Consider the following 14,634-nt stretch of genomic DNA (forward strand, 5'->3'; position numbering starts at 1 on the left):
GGTTATGCGCCGCATATTTCGCTCGGCAGTCTTGCGTCTCCATTTGTCAAGGCGTTCCTCCCTCTGTTCGGGCGTCTCCGCTGCTCTCTTCGCCTTCTGACACTCATTCTCTCTTTGTTGAGTAGCCAACTGCCAGGCGACAACATCAGGATCAGAAGAGTTCATGTTATTTTGTATATACCGCCGTTTAGCAGCGGCTGGGCTCTCCTTCTGTGCTTCCATATCAAGCGTTTCGATACAGCCGCCGATTACATCTCCGTCTTTTATAAGCAATGCTGCGCATACGACGACGCGCGGTTCGGGTGATAGAGCGGCGTGACTGACTGACTGAAAACTTTATTTTCAAAATATATACAGGGAGCTAGTGGAGCGGTCCTTTAGGGTCCGTTCCTTGCAAACGCTAGGTGGGCTGCTCATTGCAGCAGCCCATTGGCGGTAGCTGCTGCTCGGGCGCGCCCGACCAGGGCCTTTTGGCTCGCCAGGTCAGAGCAGCCGAGCAGGGCCGCCTCCCAGTCCTCCCGAGCAGGGTTGGGGATAGGGGGAAGATGCGGGGTTGATTGGCATGCCCACACCATGTGGTAAATGTCCGAAGACTTTTCCCTGCAGTGCGGGCACTCCCCTGTGCACGCAGGGTCGAAAAGTTTGATTACTGCCGGGCACAGAAGTGTTTTAGTATAAAGGCGAAGGAGTAAGTGTTCCTCCGCCTTCGTGAGGCCCTTGCAGGGCTTAGGAAAGATTGCGTGGCCGAATTGGTAATACTGGATGATTTCCTTGAAGGCAAAAGCCGGATTAAGGTCGGAGTTTGCATCGGGGGGAGGCGAGGGTGATGCCCGGAGAGTGAGCGCGGGCAGCGGCGTCGGCCGCTTCGTTGCCCTCGAGACCCGTGTGCGCGGGAGTCCATACTATTGTGCGGGACGCGGGAGCCCCGGGATAATTACTATGTTGAAGAATTCGGTATGCCAAATAGGGAATAAAGCCCCTTTCTATGTTCCTGCAGGATCCCCGCGAGTCTGTAACGATGACCCGCGAGTCCTGATCGGCGGCGGCGAGCGCGATTGCCACCTCTTCCGCATGACTAATGTCTTGAGCTTTGAACGTAAGGCTGTTCACTGCTGTGTTTTGGTGGACGACTGCGGCTGTGTACCAACCCCCATGATGTGGGCCGGTGGCGTCCACGTAAAATACTCCGTGTTTGTTTCCATAATAGCGTGCCAAGGCTTCCGCCCGTGCGAGGCGCCGGCCACTATGGTCGTCTCGTGTCATGTTGGCCGGAAGAGGGCGTACGTGCAGGGCGTATCTCCAGATCTCGGGGGTGCGCACGCGCTCTTCCGTTAGTGTTGGATGGTGGATGTGAAGTCGGGCAAGCAGGCGGCGACCCGACGGCGTCTTTGAGAGTCTTGTGTAGTGGTTTGTCAAGTGTGCTTCTCGGAGCTCCACGAAGGTGTTGACCATCCCCAAGCCCAGGAGGCGCTGGTTGGACGTGGTGACCGGGAGATCGAGAGCACGCTTGTAAGTCTTACGGAGAACCACCTCAAGGGCTTTCTCGTCACATTTGCGAAGGTGGAGGTAAGAAGCCGAGTACAAGACTCAACTGGTTATGAATGCGTGCGCCAGCCGCAAGGCATCTTTGCACCGTAACTTACGCGGTTATTGGAAACCCGGCGGATCATGCGGCCCACCTGGTCTCCCACCTTGCGCAATTTGGCCAGTGTTGTGTCGACACGGCGGTGCTTATTGATAAAGAGACCCAGTACTCTGATCTCCGCGTGTTCTGGGATGGGTCCGCTCGCTAGGGACAGTTCGATTTTGGTAGTGCACTTCGGCGAGGGTCGAACGTGCACAAATTCCGATTTGGCCGGAGAGCATTCAAGGCCGCAGCGGCGGGCGTAAGCGTCCACAATCTCCGCCGCTTGCTGCATGTTGGCTTCAATGTCTCCTACCGATCCGTGCTTTTCCCAGATGGTGATGTCGTCGGCATATAGCGCGTCCTTGAAGGTATTGGTGAGCTCTACCAAAATACGGAAAGGGACGAACACACACACAAGACAAGGTATTTTGGTAGCGCTCACCAATACCTTCAAGGATGCATTTCCAACTAGCCCCAGATATAGCGCGTGCTGTATGCCCTCGACACTTTCCAACTGCGCCGGAAGTTTCATCATTGCCAAATTGAATAGTAGAGGTGAGAGGACCGCGCCCTGCGGGGTACCTCTCGTACCTAATTGGTAGGGGCCGTGTTCTTCATCTTGTATCTGGATATACGATTGCCGGTCGGAGAGAAATTGCCTAATGTACTGAAACGTGTTGTGTCCACAGTTGGTTTGTGAGAGGTGCGTCAGAATTATGTCGTGTGTTACATTGTCGAAAGCCCCCTTCAAATCGAGGGCGAGTACTACCTTGTCATTAAGGGGATATTCGACGGAATTCAGAATTTCGCGGTCTAGTTGAAGCAGGACATCCTGTGCGGACCGGTGCGGGGGGAACCCGAACAAAGTGTCTGCGAATACATTTTGGTTTTCCAAAAACTCGGACAGCCTGTCTCGCACCATAGTCTCCATCAGCTTTCCCGCACAAGACGTGAGGGAGATGGGGCGGAGGTTGTCCGTGTTTATGGTTTTGCCGGCTTTAGGAATGAAGGTGACAAGGGCGGTCTTCTATTCGATTAGGAGGGGTGCCTCACCTTGCCAGATTGAGTTATATATGCGAAGAGTGTCTCGTAGGCCGGGTCGGGAAGGTTGGCAAGTAATTTCACAGTTATTTTGTCTCTTCCCGGCGCCGTTCCTCGTTTCATTTTACTCAAGGCCGCCTTCAGGTCGTGGAGCCGGAACGGTTGATCCAGCTCCGCGTTCTCAGAACCTGCATACGAGTACGCTGGCTCTCGGGGGTCCTTTTGGATGCAGAGGTATTGATCGCGTAGTTTCCATGCTAATTTAGAGGTATCTCCGTCGAAGCTACGGATAGCCCGTTGGAGATGTTGTTGTGTCTCGGCTCTGGTTTTAGTCGGATCGATCAAGGCGCGAAAGAGACGCCAAGTGCTCCGGCTAGACATATGTCTAGCGGCCGTGTTGCACCGGTCCACCCAATTCGAGTCGGCGAGCTGTGCCGCGTAATCAGCCGATCGCTGGGTGAGCTCGGCGATGCGAATTTTGAGCTTCCGATTATGTTTTTGGCGGCGCCATCTGCGGACGAGGCTGCGCCGCGCCTCCCAGATGTGCAGGAGGTGGTTGTCCACCTCCGGCGTGGCCTCCGATAGTTGAACTTGAGTTTCTACCGAACGAAGGTGTGTAACCAATTCCTGTGACCACGCGTGGTAGCCTTGTTCGTGAATAGAGGCCGAATTAGCGTAGGTCTGCCGTAACTTTGTCCAGTCGGGTAGGCGTGCTTGGGCGTGGGATCTTGCCAGTGGTTTAGTTCTGACGCTGGTGTTGAGTATGCAGTGGTCACTGCCGAGGGTTTCCTCGGTGTTGGCCCATTCTGCGTGTCTTATGTTTTTGGTGAAGGTAAGGTCCGGACACGTGTCCCGAGTCACGGAGTAACCCACCCGCGTTGGATGTGCAGGGTCGGTGTGAAGGGTCAGGCCCAGCGTGGACGCAAGTTCCGCTAGCTTGCGGCCGCGCTTCTCTTCACGCACGTACCCCCAGAGTGTGCTTTGAGCGTTGAAGTCCCCCACGATCACCAGGGGGTCACTGCCCGCAGCCTTCAGGGCGCGACTGAAGAGGGCTGCGAAAGTTACATTTTTTATCTTGGGAGAACAATAGATGTTAAGTATATGCAAGGGTGCATTTTTTTTTCTTAAGCGAAAATAGAGTGACCACCACATAGGAATGTGCAGCATTGAGGTCCAAGTCAACCAAGTTGGCTGTATAATTTTTGTGCACGCAGATACAGGAAGAGGAGTCCTGCTGGAACGTAGCATAATTTGTAAGGGTTGCGCCGCTACCTGGCTCCTGAAGGGCAACCACCGCAGGAAGTGAATCAAATGTTGACAGGAAAAGCCGGAGGTTCGCCCACTTGGCACGGGAACAGAAACCGCGGCAGTTCCACTGGGTGATTAGGATGGGGGTGGCCGAATTGGTATGAGGAGAGCGCCTAATTTGAGGCCTGTCCGCCATGGCCAGTTAGGTGAGATGTCGACTGTGGGGACGCTGCTCCGGAGCCACCACTCGCGGTGAGGGGGCCATCCTCTATTCCGGAGAGCGAGCAGCTGTCGTCGTCTTCTGCTAAAGTTTCCATGGCGTGACGCATTTTGGGATAGCGGCCAGACACGCCTGTGATGAGACCGCCGACTCGTCGGACGCCACGCGAAGATTGTGCGATGTGCTGTGCGACTATAGTGGGTACAATTTCGGTCATTTTGGCGATAGCGGAGGTGACTGCCGCGGAAATTTGACTTTCTAGGGCACTGAAACGGGCGTCCACGCGGGCCTCTAGACGGGCCTCAAGTGCAGCATCCGCGTTCAGTGCGGCGTTCGGTGCCGCGGGCTCACTCTCCATTGTCTCGGTAGCGGGACAAGAGGGGGGAGTGATAGGCTGTTTTGATTGCGATTCTAGGAGCGTAATTTTCTCGAGCAGCATCTCAATTTTGCCCTCAAGAGCTGCTATTTTGGTTTGCTCGGCACTGCGTGCCGCAGGGGGGCAGGAGGGAGGGAAGGAGGAGGCAGCCCTGTCCGTACCGCTCACTTGCGTTCCATGTTTCACGGCGTTGACCCAGGCCCTGGTCTTGTCGTGTAGTGGCGCTGTCGACTGCTTTCCAGTGTCGCCATGTGGTGGCGGCTTCGTCGACGGGCGCTTGCCTGCTCCTCCGGTTGGTTTCTCCGGCTTCTCGGTGTTGTTGTCCCGGCTTGGTAACTCACTGGGGCAGTCAAGATGGCGGCTCTTCTTCTTGGCAGCAATTTTCTTTGTGGTGGTCATCTTGTGCTTGCGGAATTTTGCCGCACACTCCCGCGAGTTAGTGGCGTGTGCACCGGCACAAACCGGGCACCGCGGCACACATTCGTGAGGGGCCCGCACCCCCTCCTGAAGCGGGGCCTCTTGCCCACACAGACCGCACGTGCTCGGCTGCGTGTTGGGACAAGCATCCACTCGGTGGCCAACTGCCCCACACAGGCCGCAGGCCGGGATCGTACGGTAGCCGCAAGCCGGGATCGTACGGTAGTAGTTTTGCACAGGGATGAGCATGTTCTCGTAGTGAACAAAACGCGGTTTTTCCCTCCCGGTGAAGGTGATCTGAGCTTTGTTAGAGGAGCCGAATTTCCTAACCTCGGCGATGGTGCCTGCCCTCCACTGCACCTGCTTCCGAAGCGATTCCGTAGTGTCCGAGTTGCTGACGGTGATGACGCCATGGCATACATCGCCCCCGTCTTGTCGAAGGTATCCGTGGAGTGGAATATTCCCATGCTCGGTGTTAATGGAGATGTCCCCGAGGAGCCGATCAGCCGCCGCCGGATTCGGGGTGTAAATCACAATGAGGTTTTGTTCACGGGATGGTAAAACCGTAACAGACCTTGCTACCTCGGGCCCGAGGTAGGCCGTAATGGCAGCGCCGTAGCGATTCTCTGAAAAGGCTTGGTGCAGCGACATATGTTTGCATGGCTTGAGCACAACCACGAAGTCGTCTGGTCCCGGTCTTGGGAGTCGGCGAGGCTTCCAGTTAGGACGGTCCTTGCCTTTGCTTCCTGCAGCGCGCGAAGCAGGAGGCTGCGTCTTGCCATCCGGTGTGCTGGAGGCCGGGGCAGCGATGGACGCCGCAAGCTTGGCTTGAACGATCGAGCCACCGCGCGTCGGCGTGGAACGACGACGCCGTTAGGCCAAACTGCGTCGCCCGGGTGTAAATCAGCCGTGGAATTAGAAAACTTGGGCCCACCTGGCGAAATTTGGAGTCCACGTAGTCCAGATTGCTCTCTGCGTCGAAAGGCGTCGGTCTTGTAGGGGTGAAGAAGGTTTAACCGTGGCTCCAGCCGAAAAACGACGGAGTAATAATAATAATAATTGGTTTTTTGGGGAAAGGAAATGGCGCAGTATCTGTCTCATATATCTTTGGACACCTGAACTGCACCGTAAGGGAAGGGATAAAGGAGGGAGTGAAAGAAGAAAGGAAGAATAGGTGCCGTAGTGGAGGGCTCCGGAATAATTTCGACCACCTGGGGATCTTTAACGTGCACTGACATCGTACAGCACACGGGCGCCTTAGCGTTTTTCCTCCATAAAAACGCAGCCGCCGCGGTCGGGTTCGAACCCGGGAACTCCGGATCAGTAGTCGAGCGCCCTAACCACTGAGCCACCGCGGCGGGGCAACGACGGAGCCGACACCGTGCGTTTGTAGCCAGTTCTATAGTTCTGTTTTCTTCAGCGGCGTGCGGCGAGGCGGTGGTGACGAACGCGGCGCAGCTGTGGGATCTCTCTGGTTACGGTAGTATCGGCGCATGCGCACAACTGCTCATCCGCGTGACGTCACATTCAACTTGACGGTGAAGCGGGCGCGCGGCCGCGGCGATGGCGGCGCCGAAGCGCGCGGCGCACCCACTGCTCCTCTCCAGTTGCCATGGTAACGCCGCATGCGCACAACTGTCCTCCCCCATGTACCACCAAACGCTTGGCTGGTAGCCTAGTGTAGTAAGTGTTTATTGATAAAAATAATAATAAAAAGGAAGTTAAAAGATTTTTGCTCACCCCGGCATCTGCCATCACTCTGTCGGCGGCACCTGAGTTGAGGCAGCGGAAATAAAGGATATAAAGCAGTATGAAGAAGACAAATGAAAGAGGTGAGGGGACCGCAAGAAAGGACATAGGGAGTGGTCATATATACACTATTTACCAAGAGTCAAAATAAAGTTGTCCAGGTCGTACGCGTGTACAGTCAATGAGAAAAAAATAAAATAAAAATTAAAACACATGCTCATAACACTTTGCACACAACAGCTGGGGTGGGGCGCCCAGCTGTTAAGCATCCGAGGTAGTACACGAGGAGTGTTCTGTCACAGCGCATCACTACCTGGCGCAGAACAGACGGGACGTCAAGCACGTCTGTTCGAGACATGGACAGAGGCTCATCATTGTTCGCTCACGGGGGCGCGCACTGCCCTGCGGCCACAATAGTGTCTTGAGCGAGTCTGGGAGTAAGCCCAGCTCTCTGTAGGCCGCGAGCATATCGCGACGAGCACCAGCGAACGCGGTACAGCGAAGGAGCAGGTGCTCCAGTGCCTTCACTGCACCGCATCCAACACACACATCACTCGTCGCGAGTCCGTGACGCACCCGTCGGTCCCCGTGCCACACGCAGCCGATGAGCGCGCGGAGATCATTGCGCGTTGTGACCGCGAAAGAGCGCGGCAGCTGTTGATGCTGGCGATGCGGTCACCTCCGGCGATGCGTGGGTCTGGGTGCTGCTTTCGGAGATGTTCGTGAATGACCGCACGCACGTCCTCCAGCGCAAGGGGGAGATCACGTGGCGGTAGCTGGTGTGCGGCGGTCGCGAGTTCGTTGGCCTCCTCGTTTCCGGTGATGCCGCAGTGGCCGGGCACCCACTATACATAAACAACGCATCCTTGCTGAGCCAAGCACTCGATGCTTGCGCGGATGTCGCGCACTAGTGGGGTACTACGGCCGTTGCACTGCAGGCGGGTGAGGGCGGCGCGGGAGCCGCACAGCAGAGCACTCCTGGGTGGCGGAGGGACGATGGAGAGCAGCAGGTCCAATCCCAGCTGGATCCCCATCAGCTCCTCCGTGATGGAGGAGCCCAAGAAAGTTGCGTGTTGCGGGCTGTGCAGTCGCAGGGCGGGTATGGTAGCCGCCGCTGCGAAGGAGCGGCTCTCGCGGACCACTGAGACGTCGGTGTACACGAGGAGATGGTCCTGAAGCTCCTCGTGTATGACGGCTCTGGTCAGCTGCTGCACAGCGCGCAGGGGTGTACTCCGCTTTCCCGCGATGCCGACGATTTGTCGCTGTAGCTCCGAGGCAGCAGGCCAGGGTGGGCAGGGGCCATAGGGGTGGGGGGGGGGGGGTGGCTTCTGTGAGGCGCTCGTATTCCTGCAGCGCCGCACCCATTCGTGAGCGTGGGTGCGTGCGCATCCGCTGCAGGAGCGAGCCGCCGTCCGGTGCGCGATGGAGCCGGTCGATGTGATGCAGTGCCCTGCGCGCTGCTTGGAGCATTAGGGGCCACGCTCCTGCCTTGGCCAGTGTTGCGGCGCACTGGTTGCAAATTGGTTTTTGGGGAAAGGAAATGGCGCAGTATATGTCTCACATCTCGGCGGACACCTGAACCGCGCCGTAAGGGAGGGAATAAAGGAGGGCCTTTTGAGGGAAAGACCATGTTTTGAGAAGGAAAGGCTTGACTTGTCCTCTACTCTCTTTCTGGATTTTTTTCCACTTCCCCTCGAAAATGGGACTGGAGTCAGCTTCTGTCGCATTCATGTAAACGCGTCTAATTTATCAAATCGCCGAATAGTCAAATCCACTCACCGTGGAGGCTCAGTGGGTAGGGCGCTCGGCTACTGATCCGGAGTTCCCGGGTTCGAACCCGACCGCGGCGGCTGCGTTTTTATGGAGGAAAAACGCTAAGGCGCCCGTGTGCTGTGCGATGTCAGTGCACGTTAAAGATCCCCAATAAATATAATAATAATTGGTTTTTGGGGAAAGGAAATGGCATAGTATCTTTCTCATATATCGGCGGGCACCTGAACCGCGCCATAAGGGAAGCGATAAAGGAGGTAGTGAAAGAAGAAAGGAAGAAAGAGGTGCCGTAGTGGAGAACTCCGGAATAATTTCGACCACCTGGGGATCTTTAACGTGCACTGACATCGCACAGCACACGGGCGCCTTAGCGTTTTGCCTCGATAAAAACGCAGCCGCCGCGGTCGGGTTAGAACCCGGGAACTCCGGATCAATAGCCGAGCGCCCTAACCACTGAACCACCGCGGCGGGTCAAAAGATCCCCAGGACGTCGAAATTATTCCGGAGCCCTCCACTACGGCACCTCTTTATTCCTTTCTTCTTTCACTTCCTTCTTAATCCCTTCCCTTACGGCGCAGTTCAGGTGTCCAACCATATACGAGACAGATACTGCGCGATTTCCTTTCCCCTCAAAACCAATTATTATTATACTGCGCCATTTTCTTTCCCCCAAAACCAATTATTATTAATTAATTCCGGAGGCCTCCACTACGGCACCTTTTTCTTCCTTTCTTCTTTCACTCCCTCCTTTATTCCTTCCCTTAACGCGCGGTTCAGCTGTCCGCCGATATGTGAGACAGATACTGCGCTATTTCCTCCCTCCCCCCCCCCCCAAAAAAAAAAAGAAAAGCGAATAGTCAAACGCTGCGAGCGAGAATTATTTTTAATTTGAAAGGAGGCATTTTTTGCGAGCTTGTCTAAACCGCCGACGGAGACGGAGCAAGGGCGAATAAAGGTTACAAAGGATTAGCATGTAAAACAGTTAAAGAAAATAAAATTTTGTGAAAGAAATAAAATTGCGACTGCGGAATTACCGATACATGCTTAGTGGGGTTACACACAAGTTTTATAGTTCGTCGCGACCATTGAATCAAAGATGGAGAAACTAAAAGTCCTTGGCATAGCGCTGGTGCGAAGAGGGAAAGGAATCTATGCGCATTTCTTTGTGAGTGGCATACAGTCGCATGCATCTGTAATAAATTTGTACCATGTTTTCTCCTCTACATATAGGCGAGACATTTTCAAGATCAGATTGTCGTTTTTGTGGGATCTAGATGCATAATTAGAAGTAAGCTGGTCAGTATCACACGATTGTGAATACAATAGGTGCCCAATACTAAGAATAGGTTGTTTTCGCAGAAATACATGGTGAGAAATGTTCAGGTAGCTCCAATACGAAAAGGAACAGAATATCTGCATTCGGCTGCTCATTAATTCATCCAAAAGTACAAGTTAAAAGCACATATTTTCTCATGGTGTAAATAATTTTCCTATTGACGGATGATTCCCATGATACACTATCAGCCTGAGCGTAGAAGTAGTAACAGGATCCTGTCTTGAGTGTGAAAGCTGGCTGTTCCTCAATTGTCATATCTTAGCTACTTGTACGTTGCGAACGCATGCTCTGCTGCGATGCTATAATATTTAACTATGAAATGGTTTGGTTTGGTTTATGGGGGTTTAACGTCCCAAAGCGACTCAGACTATGAGAGACGCCGTAGTGAAGGGCTACGGAAATTTCGAGCACCTGGGGTTGTTTTACGTGTACTGACATCGCACAGCACACGGGCCCCTAGAATTTCGCCACCATCGAAATTCGACCGCCGCGGCCGGGATCGAACTCGCATCTTTCGGGTCAGCAGCCGAGTGCCATAACCACTGAGCCACCGCGGCGGCTCAACGATGAAATTAAATGAGTCCCATGTCAAGGACCGCTTGTCACGTAGCTGACTTTTAATAATAATAATAATTGGTTTTTGGGGGGGAAAGGAAACCAATTATTATTATTATTAAAAGTCAGCTACGTGACAAGCTGACTTTTTCTGGCTTTGAAGTACAGACAATAGCTGACTTTCCCACGTTCTCTTTGCGAATACGATAAATATTCGAGGCGAGGTTATTTAAATCAGCTTTCTATCCCCCACTTGTACCGGCGGTATGCCTGCAATTCTTATCGAGGGGCACAAACCTGATTCCAAAAACTTGGGCATAACTATCGCTGCTCAAAAATTTTACCTAAACGAAAGTGCTCCATCAAATTGTTCCTAGTCTGCACAAAACTGGCCGATCGCCTTCAATATCCGCAAGCCACTTCAAAGAACACACACACACCAGACTCCGCCACTTTCTATACTTCCATACCTTTTCGGCAGATCTAGCGCCGACAACACTGCATGCAAATACTGTGAGAGCGACGTGCCGCCGAAGTGAATCCAACAACCCATCACGGAGATCATCGAAGCGCTGCTCGCCTTGGGCACGACGACACTCATCCACGCAACCCGTCTTCTTTCCTGTTACGCAGTCCGCTCTTTTATGGCTTTCGCTTCGAATAGAAAATCAGGTGCGCGCTCCGGTTTACGCGTCTTCGTGCCCGGACGATGTCAGCGAGTGTAGCTGAGCGGGTATATCGGCAGAAACCGTCATTCTCTTTTCTTTCATTCTTCGCGCTCCATTTCGGAGGAAATCGCGCTTCGACGAGAGCCGGAGGAAGTAACGATGCAGGTAGAAAGAAACGCGAGATTTCGCTCACCGGAGGCAGCGAAATTCATACACTTGGAAGCGCACGTGACGTCTGTAAAATAGGTTTAATTCGTTTCTTTCGAATTCGCGCTCATTCGCGGTATGTGAGAGGCAGAAAAATAACATTGAAACTGCGAGGAAAATAAAAGGCTGGAACAGTGCGGGAAAGGATAATAGACGAGCATATAACTCTTCTTCTCCGGCCTCTGGCTGTCTACCCCGAGCCCATTGTATCTTATCACTGGCTGTGATAAAAAAAAAGACAGTGGAAGCGTCACTATTTTCTTTTTAGATTGAAGTAGAAATTGGGTTATAAAAGCGGGCTTTCGATTATGCGGAGTAGATTTGCGACGTACAAAAATACACGGGCGCAGACACGAGGGAAACATTTTTTTTTATGGCACTCGGCTACAAAAGAAGCTCGGGCAGCAGGTAACGAAAGCCGTCAATGCTGTACCCCTCACATCTGATAAGGAGCGCACTTACCAAATTAGCATATTAGAAAAGCTGGAGTGCAGTGACCATTGCCGGGGCGAGTTTGAACGCGGCCCGTTCTGTACTCGCTGGCGATTCTTTGATGGGAGAGGGGGAGTCCATTTAGTTTGTTTTTCTTTCTTTACAGACACCCACTCATTTCCTTTGCTGAAAAGAAAAACAGCTTATTCGGATGCTAGTGTTTGAACAGTATGTAACAAATGCCTAGTCTTGCGAGTGGTTGCATCTCGCATAGTTGTGGTGCATGCATTTCGCCATGTGTGAAATACGCCCACACAACAGCTCAAATAATCTGTACGCAAGCATCATCCTTTTGGCAGAAAATGAGAAGGAAAGGTTCGCGTCTTTATTCGTGTTTATCGAAGCACACGCTTATAATATTCGAAGAAAAAGTACATTATTGCCATTTCATGGCATTGGATCGGGCTGTCTGAATTCGTGAGTGGTTTTGAAGAAAGGATGAACATACACACGCGCGCGTGCGTGCTTGTGTGTTTTGCGGGCGGGGGGGGGGGGGGGGGGGGGGGGGTTGGAGTGATGACAAGAGACGCTCGTTTCGCTTCTTGACATCAAATAGAGGTGGTATCACAAGAGCGTATTCGATGCAACTTAGGGGATTTGCAGCGTGGGTTTCATGATAGTCCTTCACAAAACAGTCGTATTCCATCTGCGCGAGTGAGCAAGGTCAAGGACGCAGGCTCTCTTCGATTTTAAAGATGAGTCCATGTTGGCCGACTTTCACTCTCTCTGTGAACTAGTAGAGAAGCATAGTTTAGTTTTTAAATTATACGCTCTTATTAGATCCATCTCCAAATTCGCCGATGGGCGCTTTTCGCGGACTCCGCGCTTATCTGATTCCCGTCGGTCAGTGAGGCGCATGAAATGTAAAAAATACTAATATAGTTATCGACAGAGGCATGCTTTCTGATGATTTCCGGCATAAGGATCCTTTTTATATGCCATACAAATTACCGACAATGTCCGAGTTGCAAGACAGCGGCATCCTTAGGTATTTCCTAGCCTTTCAAAAGGTAATCAATTGAATACGATATGACACAGCACAACACAATACCACACAGCACAACACAACATGACACAACACAACACGGCACAACACGACACAACACGACACGACACGACACGACACAACAGAACACGACACATACGAGACGGCAAGACAAGACACAATGCAGTACAATACAACTTCATTCAGCTTAAACCATAGGACTAACGCCTGCACAGGAGTCGAATGCTTGACACTATTATTCGGTGCTATTCTTGGCCCCGTAAGTCGAAGTGTAGAACTGTGACAGATATACCGAGTTCTCTGTACATGCTGAGAAAGAATCGAAAATCTGAAAACAGAAAGACACCGTCGGAAACAATGAGCTACACAATTAGAAACATTAGGAAATGTGGTAGAAGAAACGACAGGCTGGATACAACCTAAACGTGAATACACAGCAACGTAGACATAAAAAGAACACAAAAAAGTAGGTAAAGGTGCAAAACGTACACGAGCAGAGCACGACTTCAAAAGTTGTCAGTAATGGTTTGGAGAGTAGCTAAACGTGAACGCTAGGACGCAAGCAGGTAACAATGATAAGTTACGCACACAATTATGAATAGAAGAATGTTGAAAGTAAATTAGCGTTCTCCTCACTTGTTTCGCAAAGTAATAGCTGCACGCCGGTTATCTGAGCTGTCTTGTTTTCTCTGAGCGTATACGTAACCAATAGAGTTCTGCCAGCGTTCTCCACACCCGATTTCGCGGCTTGCTAGCCGTCGAGTCCAAGCTGTGATCGCGAGGTGAGGCTTACCCAAGTGCGCTCTTCTCACGGAATCGCGAGCCAGCCGCAGAGGTCTGTGAACCGTCAAATAGCGCTCGTAGTTTCCACTCTCTTGCGCGTAACTTTGCAGATAGATTGCTCGACTCCTCAGCCCTTTGCGTTTTCTTCGCGCTAGCCAAATTAACTTTCTTCCTTGGAAAGACTGTTAAATAGTCTGATGTCACCGAAGAAGCAGACAGCTTGTTCTGGTCTAAACTTGCAGCTGATAAAACACAGAACAGGGATTTCTCACCGCCGACATTTGTTCTACAGTGACAACTGTTATCGCCTCAACTCCCAGAGTAGCAGTCTCGCTTTCGGCGTCCACAGAGAGACGTGAGAGAAGGTGCGCGGTGGGGAGAGGGATCAAATGGCAATGAGGGTAGAGGATGACACTGCCGAATGGTCGACGATAGGCGCCTGCGTGTGCGTAATGAGTAATGAAAGGAGGACAGACAAAGGCACTGCCCAATGGTCGGTGCCTGTCACCACAAGCTCCTGCTTCTTCGTCTTTCTCTTCGCCACTGCCTTTTGTGCAAGACGCCCGGCTAACGCGGACGATAACAGACCCTGCTGCTGAACAAGCTTTACGACATGCTCAATAACGAAAGCGGCGAGGCCGTGAAGACCCCGCAGGGTGTGCCACTGAAGCCGCACCAAAGAATATGTGGCGTGAAGACCCTGCGGTGCGTTCCGCCGAAACTGATACAAAGCAGCTTCAATCGTAAAAAACCCTCAGTGAGTGCCGCCCACGTCACACAAAGCAGGCGCTGGTAGCAAGCCGAAGCAGCCGCAAAGGCATTTTGAAATCATATCCAGAGTAATCGTTTCTGCTAACTGCTTCCCTTCTTGTAATCGTGCACGGCCCCGCAAGGTCTACGCGGCTTTAGAGACATTTAGAATAGAGTAACCCTATCGTTTAGGGACATAGGGGCATGGAAGGGCGCCAGTGCGCGGGCGCAGGGCAATAACCGGAGGTAGGGGCGTTATTGTCCTGCGCCTACGCACTGGCGCCCCACTATTCCCCTATGTCCCTAAACTATAGGGCCGCCCTATTCAAAAAGTCTCTATTATCAGCGGCTTGCCACTCTGCACTAGAAGAGACGTTTGGGATTGCCGA

The 14,634-nt window shown here is 52.5% G+C and overlaps 1 protein-coding gene across 1 annotated transcript; it reads right to left on the reverse strand.

The window, feature by feature from the left end:
- Positions 1–4,089: 4,089 nt before the first annotated feature.
- LOC144095231 (uncharacterized) lies at positions 4,090–12,688 on the reverse strand. The gene is made up of 2 exons (XM_077629017.1): positions 12,658–12,688; positions 4,090–5,756 (listed from the first exon to the last, which is right to left on the reverse strand). The coding sequence occupies exons 1-2, from the start codon at positions 12,686–12,688 to the stop codon at positions 4,090–4,092; spliced, it is 1,698 nt and encodes a 565-aa protein (XP_077485143.1).
- Between the last annotated feature and the right edge of the window lie 1,946 nt (positions 12,689–14,634).

The sequence above is a fragment of the Amblyomma americanum genome, chromosome 6 (assembly GCF_052857255.1).
Source record: "Amblyomma americanum isolate KBUSLIRL-KWMA chromosome 6, ASM5285725v1, whole genome shotgun sequence".
Lineage (NCBI taxonomy): Eukaryota > Metazoa > Arthropoda > Arachnida > Ixodida > Ixodidae > Amblyomma > Amblyomma americanum.